Here is an 11860-nt window from a genome sequence, read left to right on the forward strand (position 1 = left end):
TGGACAGAGACTATTAGAGAATTGGCTCCAGAAGCTCATAAGATGTGATTGACATCTTACCTCTAAGAATAGCATAGTTAGAAGTTAATTAGGTCTAAAGTAAGACATCGTCTTGAACCATTACATTTACATTAACATTTATGGGTCAAAGATGAAAAGTGGTTTTCGAGCAAAAGCAATAAAAGTTTCAATGTATTTTTTTTAATTTCCCGTACATTAGATGGGTCCTGTTTAAATTAATTTTTTTCTGAGCAAAAAAAGACTATCATACATTTTTACCATGATAGGAGCACTGAAGATAGCAATGTGCTGAAACATTTGCTTGCTTGCTCGTGTCCATCTGTTTTTAATTCACATGCACTTTGCACTTTTTGCACAATGCAATTTATAAAATAAAAAATATGTTTTTGTAGACTTTTTAAGTCTTGAGTGGATCAGTGTGCGGTTAGCCACCCTTTTGTTCATTTTCAAAACTGCTTAATGAAATGTCCTAAAGAGTGACGGTCGGTGATATGATATACTAAACTCCATCTTCCTTAAAGGGGTCATATGATGCGATTTAAATTTTTCCTTTCTCTTTGAAGTGTTACAAGCTCTTGGTGCATAAAGAAGATCTGTAAAGTTGCAAAGACTAAAGTCTCAAATCCAAAGAGATATTCTTTATAAAAGTTAAGAGTCAGCCACGCCTACCTAAAACGGCTCGTTCTAACACGCCCCCACATGTCTATGTGGAGGTGATGTACAATAGTTAGTTTTAATGTAATGAATTTTAATGCATAGGTAGATCAATTGTGGTGGTGTAGCCATGGGGTTAGATCTGGGTTACTGAAATGTTGTAGGTTCAAATCCCATTAATGGGATAAGAATACCAAACATGAATGTTTCTGTTCAAAATCTTGTTACACGGTGCATATCTATGAATCTATATTCACACCAAGGTTGAACTTTCACCTGCAGATAAACCTAAATATTTTTTTGCATATGAAAATGTTGCTCTATGAACATTCTTTCTCCATATTTTTCATTTGCATTTGCAAAAAAGTTTTTCTCTTAAATAAAAACAAGGGCTGCTACAAAATGAAAATGAAAAAAAAAAAAGGAGCGGATATTAGAAAACACTCAAAACAGTTCAACAGTTTGTTTGGTCTGTACTCATAGTAAAATATATTTGCATGTATAATAAACCTGAAAAAAGTACATTTCTAAAATGTGTTCTTTACTTACTTTAGTTTAGTACTTTACTTTAGTTACTACTTTACAGGTGCATCTCAATAAATTAGAATGTCGTGGAAAAGTTCCTTTATTTCAGTAATTCAACTCAAATTGTGAAACTTGTGTATTAAATAAATTCAATGCACACAGATTGAAGTAGTTTAAGTCTTTGGTTCTTTTAATTGTGGTGATTTTGGCTCACATTTAACAAAACCCCACCAATTCACTATCTCAACAAATTAGAATATGGTGACATGCCAATCAGCTAATCAACTCAAAACACCTGCAACGGTTTCCTGAGCCTTCAAAATGGTCTCTCAGTTTGGTTCACTAGGCTACACAATCATGGGGAAGACTGCTGATCTGACAGTTGTCCAGAAGACAATCATTGACACCCTTCACAAGGAGGGTAAGCCACAAACATTCATTGCCAAAGAAGCTGGCTGTTCACAGAGTGCTGTATCCAAGCATGTTAACAGAAAGTTGAGTGGAAGGAAAAAGTGTGGAAGAAAAAGATGCACAACCAACCGAGAGAACCGCAGCCTTATGAGGATTGTCAAGCAAAATCGATTCAAGAATTTGAGTGAACTTCACAAGGAATGGACTGAGGCTGGGGTCAAGGCATCAAGAGCCACCACACACAGATGTGTCAAGGAATTTGGCTACAGTTGTCGTATTCCTCTTGTTAAGCCACTCCTGAACCACAGACAACGTCAGAGGCGTCTTACCTGGGCTAAGGAGAAGAAGAACTGGACTGTTGCCCAGTGGTTCAAAGTCCTCTTTTCAGATGAGAGCAAGTTTTGTATTTCATTTGGAAACCAAGGTCCTAGAGTCTGGAGGAAGGGTGGAGAAGCTCATAGCCCAAGTTGCTTGAAGTCCAGTGTTAAGTTTCCACAGTCTGTGATGATTTGGGGTGCAATGTCATCTGCTGGTGTTGGTCCGTTGTGTTTTTTGAAAACCAACGTCACTGCACCTGTTTACCAAGAAATTTTGGAGCACTTCATGCTTCCTTCTGCTGACCAGCTTTTTGAAGATGTTGATTTCATTTTCCAGCAGGATTTGGTACCTGCCCACACTGCCAAAAGCACCAAAAGTTGGTTAAATGACCATGGTGTTGGTGTGCTTGACTGGCCAGCAAACTCACCAGACCTGAACCCCATTGAGAATCTATGGGGTATTGTCAAGAGGAAAATGTGAAACAAGAGACCAAAAAATGCAGATGAGCTTAAGGCCACTGTCAAAGAAACCTGGGCTTCCAGACCACCTCAGCAGTACCAGAAACTGATCACCTCCATGCCACGCCGAATTTAAAGCAAAAGGAGCCCCTACCAAGTATTGAGTACATGTACAGTAAATGAACATACTTTCCAGAAGGCCAACAATTCACTAAAAATGTTTTTTTTATTGGTCTTCTGAAGTATTCTAATTTGTTGAGATAGTGAATTGGTGGGTTTTTGTTAAATGTGAGCCAAAATCATCACAATTAAAAGAACCAAAGACTTAAACTACTTCAGTCTGTGTGCATTGAATTTATTTAAAACACGAGTTTCACAATTTGAGTTGAATTACTGAAATAAATGAACTTTTCCACGACATTCTAATTTATTGAGATGCACCTGTGGATCATGGAAATAATCTGTGTTTATTTAAACGTCTGATTGAGTGACAGGAAGTGTGTTAGTCACAGCTGTTCAAGGCAGCGTGCTTAAAAGTAGATTGGGTCAGGTTGTGTATGAGTGTGTTTAGATGAATGAGGAATTTCATTACGTAGAAGCCTCTCTGTGGTTCTGATCCCTGATTAAGGATCTAATTACCCAGTTTAGACTGTAAGTGGTCTATTTGCACTTTGGTGCTGGAATTGAACCCTTTCCAGATTAGTATGTGTGTGTTAGAGCGTCCATGTGTAAGTGTGTGTGCCGTGTGTTTCTCTTGGCCCAGATATTGCGCTTATGAATGTCAGCTGCACCTCTGTGTCTCCACTGTCATTTAGCAAGCGAGCACAAATGTTTAGTGAGTGTGTTTGATTGAAGTGAGGACAATACATGTGAGGGATTCTTGTGGACAGAGACTATTAGAGAATTGGCTCCAGAAGCTCATAAGATGTGATTGACATCTTACCTCTAAGAATAGCATAGTTAGAAGTTAATTAGGTCTAAAGTAAGACATCGTCTTGAACCATTACATTTACATTAACATTTATGGGTCAAAGATGAAAAGTGGTTTTCGAGCAAAAGCAATAAAAGTTTCAATGTATTTTTTTTAATTTCCCGTACATTAGATGGGTCCTGTTTAAATTAATTTTTTTCTGAGCAAAAAAAGACTATCATACATTTTTACCATGATAGGAGCACTGAAGATAGCAATGTGCTGAAACATTTGCTTGCTTGCTCGTGTCCATCTGTTTTTAATTCACATGCACTTTGCACTTTTTGCACAATGCAATTTATAAAATAAAAAATATGTTTTTGTAGACTTTTTAAGTCTTGAGTGGATCAGTGTGCGGTTAGCCACCCTTTTGTTCATTTTCAAAACTGCTTAATGAAATGTCCTAAAGAGTGACGGTCGGTGATATGATATACTAAACTCCATCTTCCTTAAAGGGGTCATATGATGCGATTTAAATTTTTCCTTTCTCTTTGAAGTGTTACAAGCTCTTGGTGCATAAAGAAGATCTGTAAAGTTGCAAAGACTAAAGTCTCAAATCCAAAGAGATATTCTTTATAAAAGTTAAGAGTCAGCCACGCCTACCTAAAACGGCTCGTTCTAACACGCCCCCACATACCTACATCACTATGTGGGAAGATTTGCATAACACCGCCCAAATGTTCACACAAAGAAAGAAGGCATAACTTTTATTCACGCTGTAGTATTGTTGCCGCCGCTGTCATGTCGTGAAGTCACTGTGTGCTTCGTTGTGAAAGCGAAACTACTTTCAAAAGAGGACGATATCCGCTTCGTCATCCCTAGAGCTGATCCGTGCTGGTCGCTGAGAAAATACACCCACATATCTACATCACTATCTGGGAAGATTTGCATGACGCCGCCCAAATGTTCACGCAAAGAAAGAAGGCTTAACTTTTATTCTCGCTGTAGTTTTGTTGTTGCCGCCAAGTTGTGAAGGCGCTGCACTCTAAACCCGGATTTTGTTTTAAATAAACTTTTTTAGTCGTCATTAATTATTCTTTCTTGTTTTTGTAAAAAAAACGTTGACATTACTAAACATAATTAGTTGTTTGAAGTATTCAGACGAAATATTGAATGCAGTGATTTCTGGGAAAATTGATAATGTGCCGATCGACGTTTTTTCCTCTGTCGGTTCACAGTTTAGCTATAATGCTAATATTTAAATCGGTGTTTCTTTTGGTTCACAGTTAAGATAAGTTCAGCAAGTGTGTTTCTGCATGTTCATTTTAGCTGTAACTTAGCATTTCATTACCCTTAGCTTCAGTCATTTAACATCAGCATGTGTGCATCAATTAGCTTTTTGTTAAAGCTAAATTAGCTTGTCTCTTTGATATATTATAGTGTCTATTATTATTTATAATAACTGCAACTGAGTTGTTGAGCTTAATGGGTTATGCGTATGCTAAAAGTTTATGCTGAAAGTTTCAGTTAGTCTTGAAATGTAACATTTTTTTCTCTGTTTTAGGTGTTCATGGAGTTCTAATTACAGGATTGCAAGAATCTCAAGCATGAAATCATTGACCGACATAGTCTTAGTCTAACTGAGATATTGCAGTCTAAGAGAGAGAAAGTTGGGCAGCTGTTGACAGCTTTCACAACAAATCAAGGTTGGTCCATATCCGTTGTAGACTTGCATTGCATAGTTTTTAACAGCTTAAGTAATGAAAATGTATCACAAAAAGTTTACAATATTGGTTGTGTAATGCAATCAAAATTGTGTTTGATTGGTTCTGCTTTCTTGTGATCATTCCTTCAATTTTGTTCATCAGTGATTCATTTTACTCCCCAACAGACTAAAGTGTAGGGTATCAGACTGAATCAGACAATTTAAGATTTGATCAAGAACATGGTTGAAACACGAGGAGCCGAATTCCACAGAAAGGCCCAAGACACAGGATGTTCGTAAATCAGATCCTGGCGCCACAAGCCTGAAGCAAGTCCACCAACTAGCAGCTTTGAGTAGCTCACAGCATTTAAACAAAAGAACACTTATTGACAATTCCAAGGAGATTGTCAATTTTGGGGCAAGTAATCAAGCATGTGTGACTATCAGGTTCTAATCACTTATGGTGTGTGTATTTTGAATAACTAATGAATAGTTTATAGGATTATATTCATGTTGGGTATGTATGAGTGTGAAAATTCTTGCTTGAAACGTTTCTTCCAATCAAATCTTTGTCAAATGCCTAAAAGGACAAAAAACAATAATTTCACCATTAATTGATAGTTCCTGTGTTTTATAAAACCTCTGAGAATAAAGCCTAAACCATTAACTTATTACAGTAGCTCTTTTAGCCTCTTTGGGTGATCTGTTTCCTTAAAGGGTTAGTTCATCCAACATTTGCTCACCCTCATGTCGTTACAAACCCTTTGGACTCAAGTTTTTAAGAGACAATTTGATGTATAGTTCACCCAAAAATGAGTAAAAAAAGTAAAATTTAAACTTTAAAGATTTTTAGCTGAAACTGTGGTCCTTGGTGATTGATATAAAACAGTCAATGGAAATTGTCATTTTTGATAGTTAAAAAAAATATGCACAGGCAAAACAAAATTAACACCTGTGGATCCTGACCATACATTGAGGTTTTACGAAGTAAAAAAAAAAATGGTCTGAGAAACATCCACAACCTCTGTAAACGGTCCTGAGCGCATTCATAACATTCTGGAGAGTGAGTTTCCTGTCGCATATAATAATGTATGCGCAGGAGCAAACTCACACATGAGCAATCTTTCTTGCACAGACTGATTGTTTTGCTTCATAAGACCTCAATGTATCGTCAGGAGACACAGGTATTAATTTTGTTTTGCCTGTTTTTGATTTTTATTGTTTTTTTGCTCCAAGTGATGGTAGCCATTGACTTGCATTAAATGAATCACCAAGGACCACAGTTACAGCTAATAATCTTTTAAGGTTGCCTCATTGAAGATCACCATTGAAGGAGAAGTTGTGATGGACAATATTGATGACTTGCCAAAAGCGCATTCTGTATGGACTTGCATACGCACTGCATCTCGACTACCCTAAATCTATGAAGAACATATTCCAGTTCATCTAACAGGTACTTCTCATGTTGGGCCAAACCCAGGTTGCAAACTCTGAAAAAACAACTTACAATGTAAGGAAATGCGAGAAGCTTCCATGAGAAGCCACTTGTGTTTGCTGTATAGGACATTAAAGTGTGTTTTGTCACTGCATATCAGTGCTGTTAGTGCTCAGTTAATGTGTGTTCACACAATTCTTCAGCCAAGTTTAAAGTTACAGAGGCTTGCCTCCGTTTTAATGCATGCCCAGTTTTTAATGCATATCCAGGCATTCACAAGGGATATAGCATATATTGTTGAATACTGTGTGTTCATGTTTCTTCTACAAAATAGTTACAAGTGTTAGTAAGCTGTTTCAAAGCTAATTTTTACTTGTCTTGTGGCTGACAAGTTTAATGCATTGTCGTGTTACCATTTCTTTGGTGAACAATAAAAAAACTTTGTGCATTGAAATCTGTTTTTCTTTTTTTCCAATTGATTTGAAACAATGTTTAATACAATAAATCTCAAAATCTATGTCTAATTACATTGACATTACATAAATATAACATTTATCATTACTTAAAAACATTTGTTAATGTTATTTGCTAATATATATATTTTTGTAGTTGTAACTTGCAATAGTTATTTTATGCAACCTACAGTATACTCCAAATAATAATTGATGTGAACTAATGATTTTGAGTAAAGACTACTAATGTAAACTTGATTTGTCTACTGCATAAACTTAAGGTTCTATGTTAATTCAATTAAAGCTGTTTAGTTTCAATTTGTGTAAAAACTAAAATGATTTAGTGCAACGGGTTTCTTCGCAAATTTCTAGTAAAGTCAACTAATTCGGGTTAAGAGTGTGTGTGTTTCGTTGTGAAAGCGAAACTACTTTGTTTGGCCTTCCAAAAAGAGGACGATATCCGCTTCGTCATGCCTAGAGCTGATCCGTGCTGGTCGCTGAGGTCTCACGCTTGAGGTATTCGGCCAATCACAACGCATTGGATATCTGGCCAATCAGAGCACACCTCGCTTTTCAGACCGATTAGTTTTGTAAAAATCGACGCGTTTCAGAAAGGCGGGGCATAGAGGAGAAACAATAATGTACAGTATGTGGAAAATAATGTTTTTTTTTCTTTCTTTAAACCGCATAAACACATTTCATTACACCAAATACACAAAATAATGTTCTTTTTAGCAGCATCATATGACCCCTTTAATTGTGCCAAACCTAAAAAAAAAAAGTGTCAACTATATAGCTAGCTGCATTAATGGTCTCATTTTGGCTGCTATTTACCATGCCATGGGTAGGAGATTATTTTCTATCTTTTCAGCTAGATGTATCCAAGGGATAGAAAAAAGTGCGAAATTTGACAAGATGAGAACGAGGGTCAATATGATAATCCAGTGATCGGAAATTCTGATAACCGTGTATATAATGGGCTAAAAGGGCCTGGGATAAAAAGCCCTTGATTTGTTGTGATAAATGTGCAGAATAATGTGGGTTTGTTGGGAGAAATGTGCAAAGTGGTTCTATACCTATTACAGATTTATTTATAAAGTATGCATACCATTGATGAATTTAAAACTAAATAATATCCTACACAAATCGGGATTAAATGCATGAAATTTACCAGGAAATGAAACACTCTGTGCCCAAGTTGAGTATTTAACATTTCTTTTAATACAAATTATGTCTCTCCATCAATATTCAACGGTTTATTTTCTTATTTGAACATAATTTAACATCTAACATTACAGTGACAAACACTTTTTCCTTTAAGACGGATAAAGACCTTTTGCACCCTAATCAAAAATCGTGACTTTTTTATGTTTTTCATTGTGGGCCAAAATTGACAAGTGGGTGAAGTTTCTGAGACAACATTAGGGTTAAAACCCTGCCCTGTACTGGCAGCTCCCCCGTTTAAAGTCCGCGCATCACCGTATCTGCATTATTTTGTCATCATAAGGCAGTATTCAGATTCTCACGCAGGGTAGCTCGACTACGGTATAATTTTAGCATTTATCATAAGCGGTCCGACAACGAAAGATTGTTTATTTAACCTGAGGCTTTTCTAAATGCACACTAGAGAACGTGAATTTTACAGCAACACGAATGCAGTATGCTGTAGTCCGGGTACCGCTTCTAGTTACTTCCTTGTCCTGCGGAGAGCATAAAGCAGTGACGTCGGCGGACCGGTCTGCAAGGTGGCTATAACGCCGCAGAGAGAAACCCGTCCGCCCGACCCGGAGAAACGACCCACGCCGGCGTGCGCACACAGACCAGCCACTTCATCGTGTGCGGCTCGACGTGTCACGCGCGCTGAATCTTAAAAATGTTTTGCTGTGGACCACGACGATAGGCTGGCGGTTACCAAGCGACGCTCGACCGGGAGAACAGCAGTTACCAGCTGCCCCACTGTCTATGTGTCCGTGTGCGGTGCACCGGTGACTATGTCCTTGGTGAAGAGTGACGAGGATCAGCGATGGCTGCCAACGCACGTGCAGGTAACTGTGCTACGGGCCCGAGGGCTGCGCGCGAAGGGTAAACACGGTACCAGCGACGTTTACAGCATCATCCAGCTGGGCAAAGATAAATATTCCACGTGTGTGATGGAGAAGACTACGGACCCGGAATGGGGCGAGGAATGCGCGTTCGAGCTGCAGCCGTGGATCCTGGAGGAGGGGGGGCGAGACGCGTACCCACCCGGTAGTGGCGACCTGACCCTCACCGTTATGCACCGGGCTCTCATAGGACTGGATGTGTTTCTTGGCCAGGCTGTTATACCTGTGGACGAAGCCTTTCAGGAGCGGAAATGCATGAAAAATGAGTAAGTTTGCGTTTACTGTTTGGTATGTATTCGTTGTTGTCATTATTATTAGTGTCAGTCTAAAGGAGCAGTTGTGGCGTTTACTATGGCTCAAGGAATGAGAATGAATATTGTGCCATTAACCCAGTCGGATATGTCTTACTCGGAGTGCTGCAATGTGTTCCTCTGCAGTCACGCCCTCTTTAACAGGCCTGTATGTTGACAGAGGAAAGTAGGGGAATTTTTCTGTGGTGTTTCCCTTATCTGTTCCTCAAGCCTCTCAATGGTTCGCATCTTTCTCATCAAACACCCCTAATTCAACTCCTGAGCTCATTAGTAGAGGCTCCAGTACCTCAAATGGGTGTGTCTCATCTGGGAGACATCCAAAATGTGTAGTGTTGGGGGGCCTCCAGTATTAGTGATGAGTAACACTTGTGTAGATGGTCTGTGTTTTTCATCTGTCTGATTCAGGTTGCTAAAATTGCATACAAAGTATTGGATGTGTCATTGTTCATCTGTATGAGCCATTTAGCTTTGCTCTGTCACCTTTCTGATTATGTAAGACTAAGGCACAAGCAAGGCATTGGTCATGTGTTTTCTCTTTAAATGCATTTTTCTTTGTTCTTCGCCAACACAGTCTCTTGCCAGTTCATAGCTATTTTACATTTTGGCTAGTTTGTATGAATTTGTACCGTCTCATTCATATGTTTTTGTACAATCTGCTTACACCCCAGTGATGGTCATGTTTAGATGGTGGATCTTCATGCTTGTTTGTTTCTAAAAATTGTATGTTTTCAAATACGAAATTGCTAGGTTTTCTCGTGAGATGAGGTTGACTTCATAGGTCCATCAATTAAGATCCATTACAAATTAGAGCATATACAAATAGGGTGTTCAAAGAATCTCTTCTTTAGGTTATAGTATAACCGTTATACTATAATCTTAGTAACTCAAAGATGGTTAAGATAGAAGTTTACTAATAAAATAAAAGTACTGCACTGTTTAATTGCATTACCACTGCACCAACAATAGTTGGGCAGCTGACATGACCTGCATGTGATGTGCAACTCTGTTGCATCACAAACCATTTGAAAAAGCAGTTTTTTTTAATACTTACAAAAGTCATTTGTCAAATATTTAAATTAACTATTGAATGCAAAAATGTGCTTTAAAAATGGCCAAAATAAATAAATGGTGACCAGAGAACCAACATTTTTGGTTTTGAATAAAATTTAATGTCCATGTTATTTCTCAGCTATGCTTCATATGAGTATTAAGATATTGTTCTCCAAAAGTAACCAAGAGTTTTTGAGTGATACCAGAAGCAGCTGTTGTGCTAGATAACAGATATCAGAAGCTCAGAATAGCTCAAAATGGACATTTGATCAGACCAGTGGAGCATGACGTATTCATTTCTCATTCATCCTGAGACAAAAGAAAACATTCTTGTTTTACTGTAGCATGCAAAGGAAAGTGTTTCAAGATGTATTTTAACCTGTGTGTAGAGTGTTTGTGCATATATTTATGGGTCTGATTCTGAGGAAATATATTTTCCTGAGTAGCTGAGTGAGGCTCTATATCTAGAATCTAACACTAGCTGTGAGAGGTTTATTCTCAGTACACACCCCACTTCCTGTAGCAGGCAAGCAAATAAGAAATCATTTATTTGTATTATATAGAGGCCCTTCAGTGCTGCTCTCTATAGCTCTTCTGGTATCACTTCTGTAGAGACGTAACTGGAATTGATGTGTTTAACTTAAGTGAAGAAGTCTCTTTTTTTATGAGACAAGTGATACTCTGACAGGGTCAAGACTATAGGTAATGTGAGACAATTACAATTATTTTGTAACCGTGCACTGTAGTGAAAGCCTACATAATCCACCCAATTAGTGCACTACACACAGGCATTAAATGGTAGCTTGAATGAGAACCTGTAACTCAAATCAATCAAATTTTAAGACAAATCACTATAAATAAGTCAAAATTGCTCACACTTCTTTTATATTTCCTCTTTGAGTACGCCAGTAATCACCATTTGTACCATTTGTTCTTAAAGAAATAGTTCACCCAAAAATAAAAATGAGCTGAAAATTTTGAAGATGTAGGCTAGATGAATTTGTTTCTTCATCGGAACAGATTTGGAGAAATGTATCATTTTGTTTCTTACAAACACGCAGCTTTTCGCTTCACAAGATGTTAATCGATGGACTGGAGTTGTGTGGATTACTTGTGGATTATTGTGATGGTTTTATCAGCTGTTTGGACGCTCATTCTGACGGCACCCATCCACTGCAGAGGATCCATTGGCGAGCAAGTGATATAATGCTAAATTTCTCCAAATCTGTTCCAAATCATAACACTCCCTTTAAAGGTGCACTAAGCGATTGCTGCCAAACGATGTTGATATTTGAAAGCACCAAAACAAACACGCCCATACCCAACAGGACCTCGCCCCTATTTTGATAACTCCGCCCCACATGTGCGTACACAACCCTGGCAGCGACGATGGCAGATTCTGCTATGCCTGCCAGCCGCAGCATATTCAAGCAAAAGCCAACGCAGAATAGTTGTGTGAAAAAGCAAAATCAATGTAACTCACCTATCAAGAAGAAACAAAGCAACCT

The 11860-nt window shown here is 38.1% G+C and overlaps 1 protein-coding gene across 1 annotated transcript; it reads left to right on the plus strand.

Annotated features, from left to right (window-relative positions):
* Nucleotides 1–8332: 8332 nt before the first annotated feature.
* Nucleotides 8333–9261, plus strand: LOC107708386 (rab11 family-interacting protein 2-like). Its single transcript, XM_016512585.1, has one exon. The coding sequence runs from the start codon at nucleotides 8881–8883 to the stop codon at nucleotides 9259–9261; it is 381 nt and encodes a 126-aa protein (XP_016368071.1). The 5' UTR covers nucleotides 8333–8880.
* Nucleotides 9262–11860: the final 2599 nt, after the last annotated feature.

The sequence above is a fragment of the Sinocyclocheilus rhinocerous genome, unplaced genomic scaffold, assembly GCF_001515625.1.
Source record: "Sinocyclocheilus rhinocerous isolate Xijiao unplaced genomic scaffold, SAMN03320098_v1.1 scaffold295, whole genome shotgun sequence".
Lineage (NCBI taxonomy): Eukaryota > Metazoa > Chordata > Actinopteri > Cypriniformes > Cyprinidae > Sinocyclocheilus > Sinocyclocheilus rhinocerous.